Genomic DNA, 26260 nt, shown 5'->3' with positions numbered 1-26260 from the left:
CAATTGTTGGCTCCTCCCGATTTCTGTAACCTCCTCCGGCCCCAGAACTCTCCGAGAGCCCTGCAAATTCCAGATCCGGCCTCCTGCAGCTTTTCCGTCTGTCCTGCTTTACCATCGACAGACACGCCTTCATCTTCCGAGGTCCTGGACACTGGATTTCCCACCACAACTCTCACCGCTGCCCTCCTCCCTTTCTTTAAGATGCTCCTTAAACTTCTCTCATTGACCAAGGCTTGGGTGTCACATGTTATCTGATTACCAATCCTGTGAAGGGCCTTGCGGGGATTTACTGTGTTAAAGGTGCTATATAAATGCAAGTTGCATGTTTGTTGAATGAAAGTTGTTGATATTTTGTGACAGGTGAGGAGAAGTGGAAGGTGACCTCAGCTGGGATCTCTGACTGTTTCTTCAACGCCACCGAGTTAGCAAGCGGCACCATCAAGTTTCGAGTGGCTTGTGTCAACAAAGCCGGACAAGGTCCCTACAGCCAAAGTTCAGAAAGGATCGTTATTGAGGATGACAAACTGGGTACGTGAGCTCAGTGTCAGCCAGGTGATAAACGGATGTGATGGGGTTGGGGGCGGGAAAGCTCTGTACTTCCTCACTGGACACGTCTACAGCTGCAAAACCTCGGGGTGGAACACAGATATTCCCAATGCTTCATCATGTGTGTCCCAGAAGATGGGGTTGGGGTTGGGGTTAGAGTTGGGGTTGGGTTGGATTGGGTTGATTTGGGTTGGGGTTGGGGTGGGGTTGGGGTTGGGTTGGGGTTTGGGGTTGGGTTTAGGGTTGGGGTTGGGGTTGGGTTGGGGTTGGGTTTAGGGTTGGGGTTGGGGTTGGGTTGGAGTTGGGGGCTGGGTTGCGGTTGGGTTTGGGTTGGGGTGGGGTTGGGTTGGGGTTGGGTTGGGGTTGGGTTTAGGGTTGGGGTTGGGTTGGGATTGTGTTGGGGTTTGGGTTGGGGTTGGGGTTGTCGGGGTCAGGGCCAGGGCCAGGGTTAGGGTTGGGGTTGGGTTGAAGTTGGGGTTGGGTTGCGGTTGGGGTTTGGGTTGGAGTTGGGTTTAGGGTTGGGGTTTGGGTTGGGGTTTGGGTTGGGGTTTGGGTTGGGGTTGGGGTTGGTGTTGGGGTTGGTGTTGGGGTTGGGTTGGAGTTGGGTTTAGGGTTGGGGTTGGGTTGGAGTTGGGTTTAGGGTTGGGGTTGGGTTGGGGTTGGGGTCGGGGTTTTGGTTGTGGTTGGGGTTGGGTTGTGGTTGGGTTGGGGGTGGGTTGGGGTTTGGGTTGGGTTGTGGTTGGGTTGGGGTTTGGGTTGGGGTTGGGTTTGGGTTGGGTTGGGGTTGGGTTGGGGTTGGGTTGGATTGGGGCTGGGGTTGGGGTTGGGTTGGGGTTGGGTTTAGGGTTGGGGTTGGGTTGGGATTGTGTTGGGGTTTGGGTTGGGGTTGGGGTTGTCGGGGTCAGGGCCAGGGCCAGGGTTAGGGTTGGGGTTGGGTTGAAGTTGGGGTTGGGTTGCGGTTGGGGTTTGGGTTGGAGTTGGGTTTAGGGTTGGGGTTTGGGTTGGGGTTTGGGTTGGGGTTTGGGTTGGGGTTGGGGTTGGGGTTGGTGTTGGGGTTGGTGTTGGGGTTGGGTTGGAGTTGGGTTTAGGGTTGGGGTTGGGTTGGAGTTGGGTTTAGGGTTGGGGTTGGGTTGGGGTTGGGGTCGGGGTTTTGGTTGTGGTTGGGGTTGGGTTGTGGTTGGGTTGGGGGTGGGTTGGGGTTTGGGTTGGGTTGTGGTTGGGTTGGGGTTTGGGTTGGGGTTGGGTTTGGGTTGGGTTGGGGTTGGGTTGGGGTTGGGCTGGGTTGGGTTGGGGTTTGGGTTGGGTTGTGGTTGGGTTGTGGTTGGGGTTGGGATTGGGGTTAGGGTTGGGGTTGGGTTGTGGTTGGGTTGGGGTTGGGTTGGGGTTGGGTTGGGGTTTGGGTTGGGTTGTGGTTGGGTTGGGGTTTGGGTTGGGGTTGGGGTTGGGTTGGGGTTGGGGTTGGGTTGGGGTTTGGGTTGGGGTTGGGGTTGGGTTGGGGTTGGGGTTGGGGTTGGGTTGGATTGGGGTTGGGGTTGGGGTTGGGTTGGGGTTCGGTTGGGGTTGGGGTTGGGGTTTGGGTTGGGGTTGGGGTTTGGGTTGGGGTTGGGTTGGGGTTGGGGTTGTCGGGGTCAGGGCCAGGGTCAGGGTTAGGGTTGGGTCGGGGTTGGGGTTTGGGTTGGGGTCGAGTCGGGGTTGGGTTGGGTTGGGGTTTTGGTTGTGGTTGGGTTGGGGTTGGGGTTGTGGTTGGGTTGGGGTTTGGGTTGGGGTTGGGGTTGGGGTTGGGTTGGGGTTCGGTTGGGGTTGGGGTTTGGGTTGGGGTTTGGGTTGGGGTTGGGTTGGGGTTGGGGTTGGGTTGGGGTTTTGGTTGTGGTTGGGTTGGGGTTGGGGTTGTGGTTGGGTTGGGGTTTGGGTTGGGGTTGGGTTGGGGTTGGGGTTGGGTTGGGGTTTTGGTTGTGGTTGGGTTGGGGTTGGGGTTGTGGTTGGGTTGGGGTTTGGGTTGGGGTTGGGGTTGGGTTGGATTGGGGTTGGGGTTGGGGTTGGGTTGGGGTTCGGTTGGGGTTGGGGTTGGGGTTTGGGTTGGGGTTTGGGTTGGGGTTGGGGTTGGGTTGGGGTTGTCGGGGTCAGGGCCAGGGTCAGGGTTAGGGTTGGGTCGGGGTTGGGTTTGTGCTGGGTATGAGTTGAGTACCTCACTGGTGCTTTGTGTCAGGAAATAAATGGGAGTTCTGTCTGGATCCAAATTAAGTAAAATCCCCAAAACACATTCTTCGTCACTCAGGTTTCTGAGTGGATTTTCCAGCTGTAAATCCCTGCCTGAGCTCCACAGACCTTTAAATGGTCCACTGAAGTTTCTGTCTCACCCGCTATGATTCCCGTGGTGGACGGGATGGAATATTTTGGCCTCTGTCTTTCATTCTTGCTTTATTTTTTCCCTCGGCCTTTTAGGAGGTTTTAGTCAATGTGCCTGACCTCAATTTAATTCTGATTCTTTTGTCTTTTTATTGCAGAGCAACACCCTGCTACTCCCCCCACAATCGCGCCGGTCCCAGTCTATCCTGCAAAGATGGCACAAGCCCCCATCCCAGCAGTGATCTCCCCAACAACAGTCTCCCCCGTCCCATCGACTGTCAGCCCTGCAGCCTCTAAGTTCACCCCTATCCCATCAACAACAATGCCCCCTTTCCCAGCAAAGACTGTCTCCCCCGAACCCCCAAAATTTGCCCCGACTGTAACAAAGACAATCTCCCCTGTCCCAGTAAAGACTGTCTCCCCCGAACCCCTGAAATTTGCCCCGACTGTAACAAAGACAATCTCCCCTGTCCCAGTAAAGACTGTCTCCCCCGAACCCCCAAAATTTGCCCCGACTGTAACAAAGACAATCTCCCCTGTCCCAGTAAAGACTGTCTCCCCCGAACCCCCAAAATTTGCCCCGACTGTAACAAAGACAGTCTCCCCTGTCCCAGTAAAGACTGTCTCCCCTGAACCCCTGAAATTTGCCCCGACCATAACAAAGACAGTCTCCCCTGCCGCAGTGAAGGTCATCTCACCAATCCCAGCAGTGCCAGTCCCATCTTCCTCAGCTGCAGCCGCTGTCCCTCCTCCCAGCGTCTCACCCGGGGGAGCGGAAGCGCCAGTATCCCCCACCAGGCTCTCCCCCACCTCCAAAGCTGCTGATGGCTCCACCATGGGACTGAGGCACGGTGTCCCACAGAAACCCTACACCTTCATGGAAGAGAAGGCCAGGTAAAGCACTGTGGCAGCACCAGGGAACAGCAGCAGTGAAAGGGGCGCTGTCACCTCCACAACAGCATCGACTTGCATTTACATAGCACCTTGAAATTCATCAAAATTCATCTAGGCCGGCATGGTAGCACAGTGGTTAGCACTGCTGCCTCACAGCACCAGGGACCTGGGTTCAATTCCAGCCTCGGGTCTCTGTGTGGAGTTTGCACATTCTCCCCGTGTCTGCGAGGGTTTTCCTCCGGGTGCTCCGGTTTCCTCCCACAGTCCAAAAGATGTGTGGGATTGATTGGCCGTGCTAAATTGCCCCCAGTGTCAGGGGGATTAGCAGGGTAAATGAGTGGGGTTATGGGAATAGGGCCTGGGTGGGGTTGTGGTTGGTACAGGCTCGATGGGCTGAATGGCCTCCTTCTGCACTGGAGGGCTGTGATTCTATAAAAAATGTCTCAAAGTGCCGCAGGGCAGTGATTTCAAACAATGATTTGATGCTGGGTCACATGGGGAGATGTTAGATCTCGCTTGGTTAAAGCAGCGAGTTTTAAGAAGCATCTGAAAAGAGGAGAGGGGAAGGGAGGAGGGGGGAGGAGGAGAGAGGGGAGGAGGAGGGGGGGGAGGGGAGGAGGAGGGGGGGGAGGGGAGGAGGAGAGAGGGGAGGGGAGGTGGAGAGAGGGGAGGGGAGGTGGAGAGAGGGGAGGGGAGGGGAGGAGGAGAGAGGGGAGGTGGAGAGAGGGGAGGGGAGGAGGAGCGAGGGGAGGGGAGGAGGAGAGAGGGGAGGGGAGGTGGAGAGAGGGGAGGGGAGGTGGGGAGGTGGAGAGAGGGGAGGGGAGGGGAGGTGGAGAGAGGGGAGGGGAGGGGAGGGGAGGTGGAGAGGTTTAGGGAGGGAATTCCAGAGCCCCAGCAGCAGAAGGCATGGCCGCCAATGGTGGAACTTTTAAAATGGGGCATGGACAAGAGGCCAGGATTGAAGGAGAGTGTAGACCCAGAGAGTGGTGACAATGGACAACATCTTACACAGAGTCATTGAGACAAATGCCAGAGATACATTTCAGGAGCAGCTGGGTAAATACATGGAGCTTTAGTCCCTCTGCTTCAGTTTAAAGTTCCATCTGAAAGTTGGTACCTCTGACGGTGTGGCAGTCCTTTAGCAGGCAATTTATCCACATTTCTCGAGTCTCCTTAGAACTGGCATCTAAACATTCAAACTCCATTCATGGGTGCGAGAGTGAAAGGTTCAATAGTGCATGCTGATAGGATGAGATAAAATAAAGTGGGAGGAGCCTCGTGGAGACAAACACTAGCATGGACTATTTGGGCCGAATGGCCTGTTTCTGTGCTGTAGGACGGACTTGTCACTCCACCAGAGACTGCACGGTATCAGGGGAGTTGCTAAGGGCTGTGAACTCTCATTCACTGCAGATCCATCCCCCCTGTCCCATGCATTTGGATGAGCCAGGCCCGGAAATGTGCGGGTAGCGTGGGGAGATCCTCAAAGTACCCTTCTCTCCCAGCATCAGCCCCCAGATGCTCATTCTGCCCTCCTTCCCGACTGCCTCCACAAGGTTCACTCAGTATCACTCACTATCAACCTCCTGGGGGTCACCATTGACCAGAAATTGAACTGGACAAGCCATATTAATACTGTGGCTACCAGAGCAGGTCCGAGGCTGGGAATCCTGCGGCAAGTAACTCACCTCCTGACTCCCCAAAGCCTGTCCACCATCTATAAGGACATAAGTCAGGAGTGTGATGGAATACTCCCCACTTGCCTGGATGGGTGCAGCTCCAACAACACTCAAGAAGCTCGACACCATCCAGGACAAAGCAGCTTGTTTGCTAACCCTTCCACAAACATTCACTCCCTCTCCCACTGACGAATAGTGACAGCCGTGTGTACCATCTACAAGATGCACTGCAGCAACTCACTAACGTTCCTCAGGCAGCACCTTCCAAACCCATAACCACTGTCATCGAGAAGGACAAGAGCAGCAGATACCTGGGAACACCCCCACCTGGAGGTTCCCCTCCGAGTCACTCACCATCCTGACTTGGAAACGTATCGACGTTCCTTCACTGTCGCTGGGACAAAATCCTGGAACTCCATCCCGAACAGCACTGTGGGTGTACCTACACCTCAGAGACTGCAGCAGTTCGAGAGGGCAGCTCACCACCACCTTCTCAAGGGCAATCAGGGATGGGTAATAAATGCTGACCTGTTCTGCTGGAGGAACCTTTGTGAGTTACTGTTGAATTGGAGTTTTTGTCCAATTCTAAGCACTAACCTTCGGGAGGATGTTCAGAACGTGGGAGGAGAGAGTACAGAGGAGATTTACCAAGGTGTTACTGAGCTATAACTTTACGGTGATGCCTCCTGGTTGTAGATTTGGCCACCGGGGGAGATAGATTCATTTGGCCCCACAATGTTTGAGATGTTTGCGTGTGATTGACCACACGATGGCTTCTGCCAACGTGTCACCCTCAGTGACGACTCCCCACCCGAGGGTGGGTGTGCTAAACGCTGACCCGTTCTCCATGTTTTCTAGGGGTCGTTTCGGCGTGATCCGGGAGTGTAAGGAAAATGCCACCGGCAAAATCTTCATGGCCAAGATTATCCATTACGAAGGAGAGAGCAAGCAGACTGTGCTCCAGGAGTACGAGATTCTCAAAGCCCTTCACCATGAGAAGATCATGTCCCTACATGAAGCTTATGTCACTCCGCGATACCTGGTGCTCATCTCGGAGAACTGTCTGGGAAAGGAGATACTGTACAGCTTGATTGACAGGTAGCACAGTCATCTGACAATCAGTACAAGTTGATTGACACACTACATATTGATAGGCAGTTAGAACAGCTTGATGCACAGGTAACACATTTTGATTGGCAGTTACTTGGATTTGATTTGATTTATTATTGTCACATGTGTTAACATACAGTGAAAAGTATTGTTTCTTGCGCGCTAAACAGAAAAAGCATACCGTTCATGGAGAAGGAAAGGAGAGAGTGCGGAATGTAGTGTTACAGATATAGCTAGGGAGTAGAGAAAGATCAACTTAATGCGAGGTAGGTCCATTCAAAAGTCTGACAGCAGCAGGGAAGAAGCTGTTCTTGAGTCGGTTGGTGCGTGACCTCAGACTTTTGTATCTTTTTCCCGACGGAAGAAGGTGGAAGAGAGAATGTCCGGGGTGAGTGAGGTCCTTAATTATGTTGGCTGCTTTGCCGAGGCAGCGGGAAGTGTAGACAGAGTCAATGGATGGGAGGCTGGTTTGCGTGATGGATTGGGCTACATTCACGACCTTTGTAGTTCCTTGCGGTCTTGGGCAGAGCAGGAGCCCATACCAAGCTGTGATACAACCAGAAAGAATGCTTTCTATGGTGCAGATTGTTGGAGAAATCTGGCTGGAGGCCCTTTGTCAGGTCTGGTCACACTTTCAAAATGATATCCTGGAAACAGGGTAAAAGTGATTTTTCCAGGGATGAAGAAAGATTCAAGAAGTCAGGATTGTTCTCCTTGGAGCATTGAACATTAAGGAGGAAGTTTAATCGAGCTTTCCAAAATCAAGAAAGCTTTCGATCGAGTCAATAAGGTCAAAGTGTTTTGCGCAGCAAGAGGGTCGGTAAGCAGAAGGACACAGAGTGAAGAGAATGGACAATAGCCCGGGGGTGGTGGGGTTTCGGGGGGGGGAGAGGAGGGGGGGGTGCTGTGGGGGAGGAGAATTTGTTTACCACAGCGACTTGTTGTGATCTGGAAGGTTCTGCCTGAAAGGTTGGTGGAAGCAGATTCAACAGGAATCGGATAAATATTTGAGAAGTCGAACTGTCTCTGGGGGAAGGAACAATGAGGAGTGGGACTAATTGGGAAGCTAGTACAGGCCCAATGGGCTGAATAGCCTCAACCCCTGCCTTCAGATTCTTATCCAAAAGTAGCAGCTTACATAACGCAGTGCTCCCCCAATCCTACAGTGTTAAAGTCTTTCACAACCTCAGAACGTCCTTGGTGAATTGTAGTCATCGTAGTTATGTTGGGATGATGGCTGGCTGCCAATTTGAGCAAAGCAAGATCTCACAAAGAACAATAATGACCAGTGTGTGTTTTGGGGTCAGCCTGGGAGGCACAGTGGCACAGTGGTTAGCAGTGCTGCCTCACAGTGCCAGGGACCCGGGTTCGATTCCCACTTGGGTCGCTGTCTGTGTGGAGTTTGCACGTTCTCCCCGTGTCTGCGTGGGTTCCCTCCGGGTGCTCCGGTTTCCTCCCACAGTCTGAAAGATGTGCTGGTTAGGTTGATTGGCCGTGCTAAATTCTCCCTCTGTGTCCAAAGATGTTTGGTTTAGATGGATTATCAAAGACTATTTCCTCGGGTGGATGGAGCTATTACAAGGGGGCATAACTATAGGGTTCGTGGTGGGAGATATAGGAGGGATGTCCGAGGTAGGTTCTTTACGCAGAGAGTGGTTGGGGTGTGGAATGGACTGCCTGCAGTGATAGTGGAGTCAGACACTTTAGGAACATTTAAGCGGTTATTGGATAGGCACATGGAGCACACCAGGATGGTAGGGATTGGGATAGCTTGATCTTGGTTTCAGATAAAGCTCGGCACAACATCGTGGGCCGAAGGGCCTGTTCTGTGCTGTACTGTTCTATGTTAATCATGATAAATGTGTGGGGTTACAGTGATGGGGCAGTGGGGAGAGAGTTGGTGCAAACCTGATGGGCTGAATGGCCTCCTTCTGCACTGTAGGGATTCTGTGGTTCTATGGTTTCTATGGATTTTGTGTTCATGTCTTTAGCGGGTTAATTGAATCCAGCACATTCTGCCTCAGAGACGGCCGCGCTCCGCACTGAGCCCTGGCTCACAGCTCCCCCTCCTCTCCTGCCTCAGGTTTCGGTACTCGGAGGATGACGTGGTTGGTTACATCTTGCAAATCCTCCAAGGTCTGGACTATCTGCACAGCCGCCGGATTGTACACCTGGATATCAAACCGGACAATGTCATCGTCACCTACCTCAACGTTGTCAAGCTGGTGGACTTTGGCAGCGCCCATTTCTTCAACGCCATTGTCCCCAAGCCACTGGGGCACCGTGTGGGAACTCCAGAGTACATGTGTGAGTGGAAATCCTGAGCCCTGGGCTCTGCCCTGCGGGGGTGGGGGGTGGGGGGGTGGGGGGCGTTGGTGGGGGGGACAGAGAGCACACACACACTGGCCCAGCCAATGACCATCACCTACCTCCCTCCCAGCCCCCCCTCCCCCATTCCCCCCTCCCCCATTCCCCCCTCCGCCATTCCCCCCTCCCCCATTCCCCCCCTCCCCCATTCCCCCCCTCCCCCATTCCCCCCCTCCCCCACTCCCCCTGTGAGTGTGTGTGAGTGTGTGTATATCTGTGTGCGTGCTGGTGTGTGAGTGGGATTGTGTGTGTGAAGACCCAGGCCAGACTCAGAGTCTCGTGGCTCTATAGCAGACCGTGTCCCGGATGTTGCCTGGGCGATGATCGGAATGGGAGTTGGGTCTCGTTGTGTCCCCAGAGAGTGAACAGCGCTGACCAAAACCCCACTGTAACAACAATATTCACCAACTCAGATCTCATCAACTGTTACAAATGTCACCTATCTACACGTGTGTGCATCACGACATGCAGCAAATTAATTACCCGTCTATTCAACACATTTTAAACATTCAGCTCAAGTTTCACACCAATTGTATGTTTCACTCTCTCACACATTCGCTTTTCTTTCTCTAACTCTCTCTCTCTCTCTCTCTCTCCAAGCTCCTGAAATGATGAAGGGGGACCCCATCGGACCACCCGCTGATATCTGGGGTTTGGGTGTTCTTATTTACATCATGTGAGTAGTCGTATTGCTGCTGTCTGCCTCTGACAGCTGGGATCAAGTGGATCCCTTGAAGAGTATACGGGGTGTAGGAGTAGAGTTAAGAGAGAAATCAGGAGGGCAAAAAGGGGACATGAAATCGTTTTGGCAGATAAGGCAAAGGAGAATCCAAAGAGCTTCTACAAATACATAAAGGGCAAAAGAGTAACAAGGGAGAGAGTAGGTCCTCTTAAGGATCAACAAGGTCATCGATGTGCGGATCCACAAGAGATGGGTGAGATCCTAAATGAATATTTCCCATCAGTATTTACTGTTGAGAAAAGCATGGATGTTAGGGAACTTGGGGAAATAAATAGTGATGTCTTGAGGAGTGTACACATTACAGAGAAGGAGGTGCTGGAAGTCTTAAAGCCCATCAAGGTAGATAAATCCCCGGGACCTGATGAAATATATCCCAGGACGTTGTGGGAGGCTAGGGAGGAAACTGCAGGTCCCCTAGCCGAGATATTTGAATCATCGATAGTCACGGGTGAGATGCCTGAAGATTGGAGATTGGAAAATGTTGTGCCTTTGTTTAAAAAGGGCTGCTGGGAACTACAGGCCGGTGAGCCTCACATCTGTAGTGGGTAAGTTGTTAGAAGGTATTCTGAGAGACAGGATCTACAGGCATTTAGAGACACAAGGGCTGATTCGAGACAGTCAGCATGGTTTTGTGAGTGGAAAATCATGTCTCACAAATTTGATTGAGTTTTTTGAAGGGGTAACCAACAAGGTAGATGAGTGCAGTGCAGTTGGTGTTGTCTGAATGGACTTTAGCAAGGCCTTTGACAAGGTACCGCATGGTAGGTTGTTGCATAAAGTTAAATCTCACGGGATCCAGGGTGAGGTATCTAAATGGATACAAAATTGGCTTCTTGACACAATAAGAGTTTTAACAACACCAGGTTAAAGTCCACAGGTTTATTTGGTAGCAAATACCATTCGCTTTCGGAGCGCTGCTCCTTCGTCAGATGGAGTGGAAATCTGCCAGTCCAACGCCGGCATCTCCACTTCTTGACAGAAGCCAGAGGGTGGTTGTCGAGAGTTGTTTTTCAAACTGGAGGCCTGTGACCAGCGGTGTGTCTCAGGGATCAAAGAACAAAGAACAGTACAGCACAGGAAACAGGCCCTTCGGCCCTCCAAGCCTGCGCCAGAGCTGGGCCCACTGTTATTTGTCATTTATATAAATGATTTGGATGAGAATATAGGGGGCATGGTTAGTAAGTTTGCAGATGACACCAAGATTGGTGGCATAGTGGACAGTGAAGAAAGTTATCTCCAATTGCAACAGGATCTTGACCAATTGGGCCAGTGGGCTGACGAATGGCAGATGGAGTTTAATTTAGACAAATGCGAGGTGATGCATTTTGGTAGATTGAACCAGGGCAGGACTTACTCAGTTAATGGTAGGGCGTTGGGGAGAGTTACAGAACAAAGAGATCTCGGGGTACATGTTCATAGCTCCTTGAAAGTGGAGTCACAGGTGGACAGAGTGGTGAAGAAGGCATTCAGCATGCTTGGTTTCATTGGTCAGAACATAGATTACAGGAGTTGGGATGCCTTGTTGAAGTTGTACAAGACATTGGTAAGGCCACACTTGGAATACTGCGTGCAGTTCTGGTCACCCTATTATAGAAAGGATATTATTAAACTAGAAAGAGTGCAGAAAAGATTTACTAGGATGCTACCGGGACTTGATGGTTTGAGTTGTAAGGAGAGGCTGGATAGACTGGGACTTTTTTCTCTTGAGCGTAGGAGGCTGAGGGGTGATCTTATAGGGGTCTATAAAATAATGAGGGGCACAGATCAGCTAGATATTCAATATCTTTTCCCAAAGGTAGGGGAGTCTAAAACTAGAGGGCATAGGTTTAAGGTGAGAGGGGAGAGATACAAAAGTGTCCAGAGGAGCAATTTTTTCACACAGAGGGTGGTGAGTGTCTGGAACAAGTTGCCAGAGGTAGTAGTAGAGGCGGGTACAATTTTGTCTTTTAAAAAGCGTTTAGATTGTTACATGGGTACGATGGGTATAGAGGGATATGGGCCAAATGCAGGCAATTGGGATTAGCTGAGGGGCTTTAAAAAAAAGGGCGGCATGGACAAGTTGGGCCGAAGGGCCTGTTTCCATGCTGTAAACCTCTATGACTCTATGACTGCCTGTCAACGTGCTATTGGGCACTGCGATTACTAGGGGGAGCGGGGGGTTGCCTTGGTGGGTGGCGGGGTTGTCTCAGGAGGTGGGGGTTTGGGAGGGTGTTGTCTCCACTGGGTCTGCGCGCAGTGAGGGGTCTGCGCGCAGTGAGGGGTCCGCGCGCAGTGAGGGGTCCGCGCGCAGTGAGGGGTCCGCGTGCAGTGAGGGGTCCGCGCGCAGTGAGGGGTCCGGGCGCAGTGAGGGGTCCGCGCGCAGTGAGGGGTCCGCACGCAGTGAGGGGTCCGTGCGCAGTGAGGGGTCTGTGTGCAGTGAGGGGTCCGCGCGCAGTGAGGGGTGTGCGCGCAGTGAGGGGTCTGTGTGCAGTGAGGGGTCTGCGTGCAGTGAGGGGTCTGCGTGCAGTGAGGGGTCTGCGCTCAGTGAGGGGTCTGTGTGCAGTGAGGGGTCTGCACGCAGTGAGGGGTCTGTGCGCAGTGAGGGGTCTGTGTGCAGTGAGGGGTGTGCGCGCAGTGAGGGGTCTGTGTGCAGTGAGGGGTCCGCGCGCAGTGAGGGGTCTGTGTGCAGTGAGGGGTCTGCGCTCAGTGAGGGGTCTGTGTGCAGTGAGGGGTCTGCACGCAGTGAGGGGTCTGTGCGCAGTGAGGGGTCTGTGTGCAGTGAGGGGTCTGTGTGCAGTGAGGGGTCTGCGCGCAGTGAGGGGTCTGTGTGCAGTGAGGAGTCTGTGCGCAGTGAGGGGTCTGTGTGCAGTGAGGGGTCTGTGTGCAGTGAGGGGTCTGTGTGCAGTGAGGGGTCTGTGTGCAGTGAGGGGTCTGTGCGCAGTGAGGGGTCTGTGCGCAGTGAGGGGTCTGTGCGCAGTGAGGGGTCTGTGTGCAGTGAGGGGTCTGTGTGCAGTGAGGGGTCTGTGTGCAGTGAGGAGTCTGTGTGCAGTGAGGGGTCTGTGTGCAGTGAGGGGTCTGTGTGCAGTGAGGGGTCTGTGCGCAGTGAGGGGTCTGTGCGCAGTGAGGGGTCTGTGCGCAGTGAGGGGTCTGTGTGCAGTGAGGGGTCTGTGCGCAGTGAGGGGTCTGTGTGCAGTGAGGGGTCTGTGTGCAGTGAGGGGTCTGTGTGCAGTGAGGGGTCTGTGTGCAGTGAGGGGTCTGTGCGCAGTGAGGGGTCTGTGCGCAGTGAGGGGTCTGTGCGCAGTGAGGGGTCTGTGTGCAGTGAGGGGTCTGTGTGCAGTGAGGGGTCTGTGTGCAGTGAGGAGTCTGTGCGCAATGAGGGGTCTGTGTGCAGTGAGGGGTCTGTGCGCAGTGAGGTGTCTGTGCGCAGTGAGGGGTCTGTGCGCAGTGAGGGGTCTGCGTGCAGTGAGGGGTCTGTGTGCAGTGAGGGGTCTGTGTGCAGTGAGGGGTCTGCACGCAGTGAGGGGTCTGCGTGCAGTGAGGAGTCTGTGCGCAGTGAGGTGTCTGTGCGCAGTGAGGGGTCTGTGCGCAGTGAGGGGTCTGCGTGCAGTGAGGGGTCTGTGTGCAGTGAGGGGTCTGTGTGCAGTGAGGGGTCTGCACGCAGTGAGGGGTCTGTGTGCAGTGAGGGGTCTGCACGCAGTGAGGGGTCTGCACGCAGTGAGGGGTCCGCGCGCAGTGAGGGGTCCGCGCGCAGTGAGGGGTCTGTGTGCAGTGAGGGGTCTGCACGCAGTGAGGGGTCTGTGTGCAATGAGGGGTCTGTGTGCAGTGAGGGGTCTGTGTGCAGTGAGGGGTCTGTGTGCAGTGAGGGGTCTGTGCGCAGTGAGGGGTCTGCGCGCAGTGAGGAGTCTGTACGCAGTGAGGGGTCCGCGCGCAGTGAGGGGTCTGTGTGCAGTGAGGGGTCCGCGCGCAGTGAGGAGTCTGTACGCAGTGAGGGGTCTGCGTGCAGTGAGGGGTCCGCGCGCAGTGAGGGGTCTGTGCGCAGTGAGGGGTCTGCGTGCAGTGAGGGGTCTGTGTTCAGTGAGGGGTCCGCGCGCAGTGAGGAGTCTGTACGCAGTGAGGGGTCTGCACGCAGTGAGGGGTCTGTGCGCAGTGAGGGGTCTGCGTGCAGTGAGGGGTCTGTGCGCAGTGAGGGGTCTGTGTGTAGTGAGGGGTCTGCGTGCAGTGAGGGGTCTGTGTGCAGTGAGGGGTCTGCGTGCAGTGAGGGGTCTGTGTGCAGTGAGGGGTCTGCGCGCAGCGAGGGGTCTGTGTGCAGTGAGGAGTCTGTGCGCAGTGAGGAGTCTGTACGCAGTGAGGAGTCTGTGTGCAGTGAAGAGTCTGTACGCAGTGAGGGGTCTGTTCGCAGTGAGGGGTCTGTGTGCAGTGAGGAGTCTGTACGCAGTGAGGGGTCTGTTCGCAGTGAGGAGTCTGTACGCAGTGAGGAGTCTGTACGCAGTGAGGGGTCTGTGTATGTGAGGGGTCTGTGTATGTGAGGGGTCTGTGTGCAGTGAGGGGTCTGCACGCAGTGAGGGGTCTGTGTGCAGTGAGGGGTCTGTGTGCAGTGAGGAGTCTGTGCGCAGTGAGGAGTCTGTACGCAGTGAGGGGTCTGTGTGCAGTGAGGAGTCTGTGCGCAGTGAGGAGTCTGTACGCAGTGAGGAGTCTGTGCGCAGTGAGGAGTCTGTGCGCAGTGAGGAGTCTGTGCGCAGTGAGGAGTCTGTGCGCAGTGAGGAGTCTGTACGCAGTGAGGAGTCTGTACGCAGTGAGGAGTCTGTGCGCAGTGAGGAGTCTGTACGCAGTGAGGGGTCTGTGTGCAGTGAGGGGTCTGTGTGCAGTGAGGGGTCCGTACGCAGTGAGGGGTCTGCGCGCAGTGAGGAGTCTGTACGCAGTGAGGGGTCTGTACGCAGTGAGGGGTCTGTGTGCAGTGAGGAGTCTGTGCGCAGTGAGGGGTCTGTGTGCAGTGAGGAGTCTGTGCGCAGTGAGGAGTCTGTACGCAGTGAGGGGTCTGTGTGCAGTGAGGGGTCTGTGTGCAGTGAGGGGTCTGTACGCAGTGAGGGGTCTGTGTGCAGTGAGGGGTCTGCACGCAGTGAGGGGTCTGTGTGCAGTGAGGAGTCTGTGCGCAGTGAGGAGTCTGTGTGCAGTGAGGAGTCTGTGCGCAGTGAGGAGTCTGTACGCAGTGAGGGGTCTGTGTGCAGTGAGGAGTCTGTGCGCAGTGAGGGGTCTGTGTGCAGTGAGGAGTCTGTGCGCAGTGAGGGGTCTGTGTGCAGTGAGGGGTCTGTGTGCAGTGAGGGGTCTGTGTGCAGTGAGGGGTCTGTGTGCAGTGAGGGGTCTGTGTGCAGTGAGGGGTCTGCACGCAGTGAGGGGTCTGTGTGCAATGAGGGGTCTGTGTGCAGTGAGGGGTCTGTGTGCAGTGAGGGGTCTGTGTGCAGTGAGGGGTCTGTGTGCAGTGAGGGGTCTGTGTGCAGTGAGGGGTCTGTGTGCAGTGAGGGGTCTGCACGCAGTGAGGGGTCTGTGTGCAATGAGGGGTCTGTACGCAGTGAGGGTTCTGTGTGCAGTGAGGGGTCTGTGTGCAGCGAGGGGTCTGTGCGCAGTGAGGGGTCTGTGTGCAGTGAGGGGTCTGTGTGCAGTGAGGGGTCTGTACGCAGTGAGGGGTCTGTACGCAGTGAGGGGTCTGTGTGCAGTGAGGGGTCTGTGTGCAGTGAGGGGTCTGTACGCAGTGAGGGGTCTGTGTGCAGTGAGGGGTCTGTGTGCAGTGAGGGGTCTGTGTGCAGTGAGGGGTCTGTGTGCAGTGAGGGGTCTGTGTGCAGTGAGGGGTCTGTGTGCAGTGAGGGGTCTGTGCGCAGTGAGGGGTCTGCACGCAGTGAGGAGTCTGTACGCAGTGAGGGGTCCGCACGCAGTGAGGGGTCTGTGTGCAGTGAGGGGTCCGCGCGCAGTGAGGAGTCTGTACGCAGTGAGGGGTCTGCGTGCAGTGAGGGGTCCGCGCGCAGTGAGGGGTCTGTGCGCAGTGAGGGGTCTGCGTGCAGTGAGGGGTCTGTGTGCAGTGAGGGGTCCGCGCGCAGTGAGGAGTCTGTACGCAGTGAGGGGTCTGCACGCAGTGAGGGGTCTGTGCGCAGTGAGGGGTCTGCGTGCAGTGAGGGGTCTGCGCGCAGTGAGGGGTCTGTGTGCAGTGAGGGGTCTGCGTGCAGTGAGGGGTCTGTGTGCAGTGAGGGGTCTGCGCGCAGTGAGGGGTCTGTGTGCAGTGAGGGGTCTGCGCGCAGTGAGGGGTCTGTGTGCAGTGAGGAGTCTGTGCGCAGTGAGGAGTCTGTACGCAGTGAGGAGTCTGTGTGCAGTGAAGAGTCTGTACGCAGTGAGGGGTCTGTTCGCAGTGAGGGGTCTGTGTGCAGTGAGGAGTCTGTACGCAGTGAGGGGTCTGTTCGCAGTGAGGAGTCTGTACGCAGTGAGGAGTCTGTACGCAGTGAGGAGTCTGTACGCAGTGAGGAGTCTGTGCGCAGTGAGGAGTCTGTGCGCAGTGAGGAGTCTGTGTGCAGTGAGGAGTCTGTGCGCAGTGAGGAGTCTGTACGCAGTGAGGGGTCTGTGTGCAGTGAGGAGTGTGTGCGCAGTGAGGGGTCTGTGTGCAGTGAGGAGTCTGTGCGCATTGAGGGGTCTGTGTGCAGTGAGGGGTCTGTGTGCAGTGAGGGGTCTGTACACAGTGAGGGGTCTGTGTGCAGTGAGGGGTCTGTGTGCAGTGAGGGGTCTGTACGCAGTGAGGTGTCTGTACGCAGTGAGGGGTCTGTGTGCAGTGAGGGGTCTGTGTGCAGTGAGGGGTCTGTGTGCAGTGAGGGGTCTGTGTGCAGTGAGGGGTCTGTACGCAGTGAGGGGTCTGTGTGCAGTGAGGGGTCTGTGTGCAGCGAGGGGTCTGTGCGCAGTGAGGGGTCTGTGTGCAGTGAGGGGTCTGTGTGCAGTGAGGGGTCTGTACGCAGTGAGGGGTCTGTACGCAGTGAGGGGTCTGTGTGCAGTGAGGGGTCTGTGTGCAGTGAGGGGTCTGTACGCAGTGAGGGGTCTGTGTGCCGTGAGGGGTCTGTGTGCAGTGAGGGGTCTGTGTGCAGTGAGGGGTCTGTGTGCAGTGAGGGGTCTGTGTGCAGTGAGGGGTCTGTGTGCAGTGAGGGGTCTGTGTGCAGTGAGGAGTCTGTGCGCAGTGAGGGGTCTGTGTGCACTGCGGGGTCTGCGCGCAGTGAGGGGTCTGTGTGCAGTGAGGAGTCTCTGTGCAGTGAGGGGTCTGTGTGCAGTGAGGAGTCTGTGTGCAGTGAGGGGTCTGTGTGCAGTGAGGGGTCTGTGTGCAGTGAGGGGTCTGTGTGCAGTGAGGGGTCTGTGTGCAGTGAGGGGTCTGCGCGCAGTGAGGGGTCTGCGCGCAGTGAGGGGTCTGTGCGCAGTGAGGGGTCTGCGCGCAGTGAGGGGTGTGCGCGCAGTGAGGGGTGTGCGCGAAGTGAGGGGTGTGCACGCAGTGAGGGGTGTGCGCGCAGTGAGGGGTGTGCGCGCAGTGAGGGGTGTGCGCGCAGTGAGGGGTGGGCGCGCAGTGAGGGGTGTGCGCGCAGTGAGGGGTGTGCGCGCAGTGAGGGGTCTGTGCGCAGTGAGGGGTCTGTGCGCAGTGAGGGGTCTGTACGCAGTGAGGGGTCTGTACGCAGTGAGGGGTCTGTGTGCAGTGAGGGGTCTGTGTGCAGTGAGGGGTCTGTGTGCAGTGAGGGGTCTGTGTGCAGTGAGGGGTCTGTGTGCAGTGAGGGGTGTGCGCGCAGTGAGGGGTGTGCGCGCAGTGAGGGGTCTGCGCGCAGTGAGGGGTCTGTGTGCAGTTAGGCGTCTGTGTGCAGTGAGGGGTCTGTGCGCAGTGAGGGGTCCGCGCGGTGAGGGGTCCGTGCGCAGTGAGGGGTCCGCGCGCAGTGAGAGGTCCGCGCGCAGTGAGGGGTCTGCGCGCAGTGAGGGGTCTGTGCGCAGTGAGGGGTCTGCGCGCAGTGAGGGGTCTGTGCGCAGTGAGGGGTCTGCGCGCAGTGAGGGGTCTGTGTGCAGTTAGGCGTCTGTGTGCAGTGAGGGGTCTGTGCGCAGTGAGAGGTCCGCGCGGTGAGGGGTCCGCGCGCAGTGAGGGGTCCGCGCGCAGTGAGGGGTCCGCGCGCAGTGAGGGGTCCGCGCGCAGTGAGGTGTCCGCGCGCAGTGAGGGGTCCGCGCGCAGTGAGGGGTCCGCGCGCAGTGAGGGGTCTGCGCGCAGTGAGGGGTCTGCGCGCAGTGAGGGGTCTGCGCGCAGTGAGGGGTCTGCGCGCAGTGAGGGGTCTGTGCGCAGTGAGGGGTCTGTGCGCAGTGAGGGGTCTGTGCGCAGTGAGGGGTCTGCGCGCAGTGAGGGGTCTGCGCGCAGTGAGGGGTCTGCGCGCAGTGAGGGGTCTGCGCGCAGTGAGGGGTCTGCGCGCAGTGAGGGGTCTGCGCGCAGTGAGGGGTCTGTGCGCAGTGAGGGGTCTGTGCGCAGTGAGGGGTCTGTGCGCAGTGAGGGGTCTGTGCGCAGTGAGGTGTCTGCGCGCAGTGAGGGGTCTGCGCGCAGTGAGGGGTCTGCGCGCACTGAGGGGTCAGCGCGCAGTGAGGGGTCTGTGCGCAGTGAGGGGTCTGTGTGCAGTGAGGGGTCTGCGCGCAGTGAGGGATCCGCGCGCAGTGAGGGGACTGCGCGCAGTGAGGGGTGTGCGCGCAGTGAGGGGTCTGTGCGCAGTGAGGGGTCTGTGCGCAGTGAGGGGTCTGTGCGCAGTGAGGGGTCTGCACGCAGTGAGGGGTCTGTGTGCAGTGAGGGGTCCGCGCGCAGTGTGGGGTCTGCACGCAATGAGGGGTCTGTGTGCAGTGAGGGGTCTGCGCGCAGTGAGGGGTCTGCGCGCAGTGAGGTGTCTGCGCGCAGTGAGGGGTCTGCGCGCAGTGAGGGGACTGCGCGCAGTGAGGGGTCTGCGCGCAGTGAGGGGTGTGCGCGCAGTGAGGGGTCCGCGCGCAGTGAGGGTTCCGCGCGCAGTGAGGGGTGTGCGTGCAGTGAGGGGTGTGCGCGCAGTGAGGGGTGTGTGCGCAGTGAGGGGTCTGCGCGCAGTGAAGGGTCTGTGCGCAGTGAGGGGTCTGCGCGCAGTGAGGGGTCTGTGTGCAGTGAGGGGTCCGCGCGCAGTGAGGGGTCTGCACGCAATGAGGGGTCTGTGTGCAGTGAGGGGTCTGCGCGCAGTGAGGTGTCTGCGCGCAGTGAGGTGTCTGCGCGCAGTGAGGGGTCTGCGCGCAGTGAGGGGACTGCGCGCAGTGAGGGGTCTGCGCGCAGTGAGGGGTGTGCGCGCAGTGAGGGGTCTGCGCGCAGTGAGGGGTGTGCGCGCAGTGAGGGGTGTGCGCGCAGTGAGGGGTGTGCGCGCAGTGAGGGGCGTGCGCGCAGTGAGGGGCGTGCGCGCAGTGAGGGGCGTGCGCGCAGTGAGGGGCGTGCGCGCAGTGAGGGGCGTGCGCGCAGTGAGGGGCGTGCGCGCAGTGAGGGGCGTGCGCGCAGTGAGGGGCGTGCGCGCAGTGAGGGGCGTGCCCGCAGTGAGGGGCGTGCGCGCAGTGAGGGGTGTGCGCGCAGTGAGGGGTGTGCGCGCAGTGAGGGGTGTGCGCGCAGTGAGGGGTGTGCGCGCAGTGAGGGGTGTGCGCGCAGTGAGGGGTGTGCGCGCAGTGAGGGGTGTGCGCGCAGTGAGGGGTGTGCGCGCAGTGAGGGGTCTGTGTGCAGTGAGGGGTCTGCGCTCAGTGAGGGGTCTGCACGCAGTGAGTGGTGTGCGCGCAGTGAGGGGTGTGCGTGCAGTGAGGGGTCTGTGCGCAGTGAGGGGTCTGTGCGCAGTGAGGGGTCTGTGTGCAGTGAGGGGTCTGCGCTCAGTGAGGGGTCTGCGCTCAGTGAGGGGTCTGTGTGCAATGAGGGGTCTGCGCTCAGTGAGGGGTCTGCGCGCAGTGAGGGGTGTGCGCGCAGTGAGGGGTGTGCGCGCAGTGAGGGGTGTGTGTGCAGTGAGGGGTCTGTGCGCAGTGAGGGGTGTGTGTGCAGTGAGGGGTCTGCGCTCAGTGAGGGGTCTGCGCGCAGTGAGGGGTGTGCGCGCAGTGAGGGGTGTGTGTGCAGTGAGGGGTCTGTGCGCAGTGAGGGTTCTGTGTGCAGTGAGGGGTCTGTGTGCAGTGAGGGGTCTGCGCTCAGTGAGGGGTCTGCGCTCAGTGAGGGGTCTGTGTGCAGTGAGGGGTCTGTGCGCAGTGAGGGGTCTGCGCTCAGTGAGGGGTCTGTGTGCAGTGAGGGGTCTGCGCTCAGTGAGGGGTCTGCGCTCAGTGAGGGGTCTGCGCTCAGTGAGGGGTCTGTGTGCAGTGAGGGGTCTGCGCTCAGTGAGGGGTCTGCGCTCAGTGAGGGGTCTGTGTGCAGTGAGGGGTCTGCGCTCAGTGAGGGGTCTGCGCTCAGTGAGGGGTCTGTGTGCAGTGAGGGGTCTGCGCTCAGTGAGGGGTCTGCGCTCAGTGAGGGGTCTGCGCTCAGTGAGGGGTCTGCGCTCAGTGAGGGGTCTGCGCTCAGTGAGGGGTCTGTCACCATTACAGGGTCTGGAACGCCGAGATCTTTAATGGTGACCTTATCTGGAGGTTTCTTTAATTTCTTAGTGACCTGTGGGATGGTCACTCTTGGATGTTGTCCCTGGTTTCATTCGGGATCTCGTGCTCGATGCGACAGGATTGCTCGGTGGTTGAGGATATCGAATGGATCTGATTTGTCCTCGGATACACCTGACCACAGTGTGTCTGTATGAAATACCTTGGCAGCGCTGGGGTTCCGAGCACATCCTTGCTGCCTCAGCTGGCTGCCGTGTACCCGGGATCCTGGATGTGAACTTGCCCCAACTCTAAACTTGACAGTTTTTCTATCTTGCACGTTGGTCTTCTTCGTCTTTGACAAAGGGTCATCCAGACTCGAAATGTTGGCTGTTTTCTCTCCACGGATGTTGCCAGACCTGCTGAGAATTTCCAGCATTCTCTCTCTTTTTGTTGGTCACCTTCTCTTGTGGTTAACAGGTTGTTCCCTAGTTTCTGAGGTTAGAAAGGGTGGGTAATTGGTACACACTGGTCTGACAATTCTCGGCTCTGTTGGTGATGGAACACTAACCTCCCCTGACCCAGTTTTAGCATTTTATTTTGTTTGATTCTCTCTCTCTCGCTATCAGTCTGGCCCACCCCCTGGCCACTGGCCTTTTCCGACTGAGTGAACCCCAGTCTGATCCTCGCGATGTGCTGTCTCACTCCCAGAACAGACAATCCCGGTGCTTCACCAGTGCTTTATTTCAGCTCCGGCTCCACATTGTGCCTTCAGAGCTTTTCCGGTCAGTCACCGCACTGTGATTCAGACTCTCTCCGACGCTGCGGGTCCGTCGTTGTCCCTCCCGAACATTGAGAACCTCCTCAGGCCACGCATCGCGATCAGAGACTGTTCACCAGATCGTACCTGGACTGAATCTTACTGCCAACTGTCTCACCATCGCTGAACACATCACGGTGTTTCTGATTTGATTTTGATTTATTATTGTCACATGTATTAACATACAGTGAAAAGTATTGTTTCTTGCGCGCTATACAGACAAAGCATACTGTTCATAGAGAAGGAAATGAGAGAGTGCAGAATGTAGTGTTACAGTCATAGCTCGGGTGTAGAGAAAGATCAACTGAATACAAGGTAAGTCCATTCAAAAGTCTGACGGCAGCAGGGAAGAAGCTGTTCTTGAGTCGGTTGGTTCGTGATCTCAGACTTTTGTATCTTTTTCTTGATGGAAGAAGGTGGAAGAGAGAATGTCCGGGGTGCGTGCGGTCCTTAATTATGCTGGCTGCTTTTCCCGAGGCAGCGGGAAGTGTAGACAGAGTCAATGGATGGGAGGCTGGTTTGCGTGATGGATTGGGCTACATTCATGACCTTTTGTAGTTTCTTGCGGTCTTGGGCAGAGCAGAAGCCACACCAAGCTGTGATACAACCAGAAAGAATGCTTTCTATGGTGCACCTGTAAAAGTTGATGAGAGTCGTGGCTGACATGCCGAATTTCCTGAGTCACCATTCGCTCATACAGGATTGTATAAACTCATTGTCTAAATTCATTTACAAGATGTGGGCGTCACTGGCTAGTCCAGCATTTATTGCTCATTCCTCATTGTCCCTTGAGAAGGTGGCGGTGAGCGGCCTTCGTAAACTCACTGCAGTCTATGTGGGGTAGGTACACCCACAGTGCTGATAGGGAGGGAGTTCCAGGATTTTGACTCGGCGACAGCGAAGGAACACAGATCCCTGAAAGACACATCACATCACTCTGCTGGTTACAGCCGTTGGGGCATGAAGGCATGCTGTACCCTGGCAGATTGAGAATCCTCCAGTGCCTCACCCTTGTTAGAGGCATTGGGGCAGGGGAGGAGGCCATTCGGCCCATTGAGTCCATGCCTCTGTGCTGGAAACTGAGAGATTGGTTCCCCTGGTTGAGGAATGTCGACACGGGGACACAGTCTCAGGAAAAGGGATCAATACCGTTGTGCTGAGAGGAGGGGAAATCTCTTCATTCAGATTCTTGTGAATCTTTGGGATCCCTGACCCGGACAGGTGGGGATTCCCCCTTTGCTGGGAATATTTTGAGCTGGGGTAAATAGATTTCCAGTTCCTCGTGACTCACAGGATTTGGGGACTGGGCCGGAATGTGATGTAGAGGCAGAAGGTCAGATAGGATAGTATTGAATAGCGGAGCAGAATCAAGGGGCTGAATGGACGGAGGGAGTTCCAGGATCTTCACCCAGTGTCTGTGAAGGAAGGGCCGATATATTTCCAGGTCAGGATGGTGAGTGACTTGGAGGGGAACCTCCAGGTGGTGGTGTTCCCAGGTATCTGCTGCTCTTGTCCTTCTAGACAGTAGAGGTTCCAGGTTTGGAAGGTGCTGTCGAAGGAACCTTGGTGAGTTTCAGTACCCGGAGCCCTGGATCTCAGAGCTCCTCCTCCAGCTCCTGGCTTCCCGCCATTTGGAAAATAGGAATTGCAGGGAGCAGAGCATCTTGGAAGGAGCAGGGTTAAGGAGAGAGTCATATTTCAGATTGCCTCACAAGCTGCCCCGAATGGGAGCTCCCAGAGGGAGGCCTCGAGTCTGGTGTCGATGGAGTGAATGAGGCCAGACGCTGACAGATGGAACAGGTGAAATATAGGACAGCCGTCAACACGCGCACATTCCTCTCCACATTCGGACAACCCCTCTCTGTCTTGTAGACATCTGAGATTTGGTGGGGGGATGTCATTGGGCATGTCAGCTACGACTCTCACCAACCTTTACAGATGCACCATAGAAAGCATTCTTTCTGGTTGTATCACAGCTTGGTATGGCTCCTGCTCTGACCAAGACTACAAGGAACTACAAAAGGTCATGAATGAAGCCCAGTCCATCACGCAAACCAGCCTCCCATCCATTGACTCTGTCTACACTTCCCGCTGCCTCGGCAAAGCAGCCAGCATAATTAGTGACCCCATGCACCCCGGACATTCTCTCTTCCACCTTCTTCCTTCGGGAAAAAGAGTCAAAAGTCTGAGGGTCACGTACCAACCGACTCAAGAACAGCTTCTTCCCTGCTGCTGTCAGACTTTTGAATGGACCTACCTTGCATTAAGTTGATCTTTCTCTACACCCTAGCTATGACTGTAACACTACATTCTGCACTCTCTCCTTTCCTTCTCTATGAACGGTATGCTTTGTATTGCGCGCAAGAAACAATACTTTTCACTGTACCTTAATACATGTGACAACAATAAATCAAATCAAAGTGAGGGAGCAGAGGGGCAAGAAAGGGGTAAGGGCCAGGGTGTGTTTTCCTGCAATGGGGAGGATTTCAGACAAGTGCCAGTGGAAAGGTACCCAGTGTGAGGCAGCACCTTCCGGGGGGAGACAGGCTCGGGGTAAGAGTGAATTGAGTGTAATATTTAACCGCAGTCGCTGGAGCTTTGGTACCGACTCAGAGCAGTGCTGAGATGGTCTGGAGTTTAGTCATCTTCCTGTCACCTTCTTCCAGGCTGAGTGGACGATCACCGTTTGCCTCACCAGACACGGCGGAGATGGAGAACAAGATTAAATCAGCACAATTCGACCTCACCAAGTGCTACCCCAACGCATCGCAGAATGCTGCACTCTTCCTCAAGCGAGTCCTCTGCATGTTCCCAGCGTAAGTATCGTCTGTGGGGGTGTCCAGCCAGGGAACAGGTACAGCACGGGGTTAGATACAGAGTAAAGTTCCCTCTACACTGTCCCCCATCAAACACTCCCAGGACAGGTACAGCACGGGGTTAGATACAGAGTAAAGTTCCCTCTACACTGTCCCCATCAAACACTCCCAGGACAGGTACAGCACGGGGTTAGATACAGAGTAAAGTTCCCTCTACACTGTCTCCATCAAACACTCCCAGGACAGGTACAGCACGGGGTTAGATACAGAGTAAAGCTCCCTCTACACTGTCCCCCATCAAACACTCCCAGGACAGGTACAGCACGGGGTTAGATACAGAGTAAAGCTCCATCTACACTGTCCGCATCAAACACTCCCAGGACAGGTACAGCACGGGGTTAGATACAGAGTAAAGCTTCCTCTACACTGTCCCCATCAAACACTCCCAGGACAGGTACAGCACGGGGTTAGATACAGAGTAAAGCTTCCTCTACACTGTCCCCATCAAACACTCCCAGGACAGGTACAGCACGGGGTTAGATACAGAGTAAAGCTCCCTCTACACTGTCCCCCATCAAACACTCCCAGGACTGGTACAGCACGGGGTTAGATACAGAGTAAAGCTCCCTCTACACTGTCCCCATCAAACACTCCCAGGACTGGTACAGCACGGGGTTAGATACAGAGTAAAGTTCCCTCTACACTGTCCCCCATCAAACACTCCCAGGACTGGTACAGCACGGGGTTAGATACAGAGTAAAGTTCCCTCTACACTGTCCCCCATCAAACACTCCCAGGACTGGTACAGCACGGGGTTAGATACAGAGTAAAGCTCCCTCTACACTGTCCCCCATCAAACACTCCCAGGACTGGTACAGCACGGGGTTAGATACAGAGTAAAGCTCCCTCTACACTGTCCCCATCAAACACTCCCAGGACAGGTACAGCACGGGGTTAGATACAGAGTAAAGCTCCCTCTACACTGTCCCCCATCAAACACTCCCAGGACTGGTACAGCACGGGGTTAGATACAGAGTAAAGCTCCCTCTACACTGTCCCCATCAAACACTCCCAGGACAGGTACAGCACGGTGTTAGATACAGAGTAAAGCTCCCTCTACACTGTCCCCCTCAAACACTCCCAGGACAGGTACAGCACGGGGTGAGATACAGAGTAAAGCTCCCTCTACACTGTCCCCCTCAAACACTCCCAGGACAGGTACAGCACGGGGTGAGATACAGAGTAAAGCTCCCTCTACACTGTCCCCATCAAACACTCCCAGGACAGGTACAGCACGGGGTTAGATACAGAGTAAAGCTCCCTCTACACTATCCCCCATCAAACACTCCCAGGACTGGTACAGCACGGGGTTAGATACAGAGTAAAGCTCCCTCTACACTGTCCCCATCAAACACTCCCAGGACTGGTACAGCACGGGGTTAGATACAGAGTAAAGCTCCCTCTACACTGTCCCCCATCAAACACTCCCAGGACAGGTACAGCACGGGGTTAGATACAGAGTAAAGCTCCCTCTACACTGTCCCCATCAAACACTCCCAGGACTGGTACAGCACGGGGTTAGATACAGAGTAAAGCTCCCTCTACACTGTCCCCCATCAAACACTCCCAGGACAGGTACAGCACGGTGTTAGATACAGAGTAAAGCTCCCTCTACACTGTCCCCCTCAAACACTCCCAGGACAGGTACAGCACGGGGTGAGATACAGAGTAAAGCTCCCTCTACACTGTCCCCCTCAAACACTCCCAGGACAGGTACAGCACGGGGTGAGATACAGAGTAAAGCTCCCTCTACACTGTCCCCATCAAACACTCCCAGGACTGGTACAGCACGGGGTTAGATACAGAGTAAAGCTCCCTCTACACTGTCCCCATCAAACACTCCCAGGACAGGTACAGCATGGGGTTCGATACAGAGTAAAGCTCCCTCTACACTGTCCCCCTCAAACACTCCCAGGACAGGTACAGCACGGGGTTAGATACAGAGTAAAGCTCCCTCTACACTGTCCCCATCAAACACTCCCAGGACAGGTACAGCACGGGGTTAGATACAGAGTAAAGCTCCCTCTACACTGTCCCCATCAAACACTCCCAGGACAGGTACAGCACGGGGTTAGATACAGAGTAAAGCTCCCTCTACACTGTCCCCCATCAAACACTCCCAGGACAGGTACAGCACGGGGTTAGATACAGAGTAAAGCTCCCTCTACACTGTCCCCCATCAAACACTCCCAGGACAGGTACAGCATGGGGTTAGATACAGAGTAAAGCTCCCTCTACACTGTCCCCATCAAACACTCCCAGGACAGGTACAGCACGGGGTTAGATACAGAGTAAAGCTCCCTCTACACTGCCCCCATCAAAC

General features: G+C 56.0%; 1 protein-coding gene across 1 annotated transcript in view; it reads left to right on the top strand.

Moving 5' to 3' along the window:
• spega (striated muscle enriched protein kinase a) overlaps positions 1-26260 on the top strand; it is a 129039-nt gene that overhangs the window by 94382 nt on the left and 8397 nt on the right. The window contains exons 29-34 of the mRNA XM_078229286.1: positions 361-528; positions 3051-3786; positions 6324-6563; positions 8659-8882; positions 9543-9618; positions 23728-23877. Of these exons, the coding sequence (XP_078085412.1) occupies positions 361-528; positions 3051-3786; positions 6324-6563; positions 8659-8882; positions 9543-9618; positions 23728-23877 (1594 nt within the window). The remainder of the gene's footprint in view (positions 1-360; positions 529-3050; positions 3787-6323; positions 6564-8658; positions 8883-9542; positions 9619-23727; positions 23878-26260) is intronic.

Source organism: Mustelus asterias, chromosome 14 (genome assembly GCF_964213995.1).
Source record: "Mustelus asterias chromosome 14, sMusAst1.hap1.1, whole genome shotgun sequence".
Classification (NCBI taxonomy): domain Eukaryota; kingdom Metazoa; phylum Chordata; class Chondrichthyes; order Carcharhiniformes; family Triakidae; genus Mustelus; species Mustelus asterias.
This window is presented reverse-complemented; position numbering and strand designations above follow the sequence as displayed.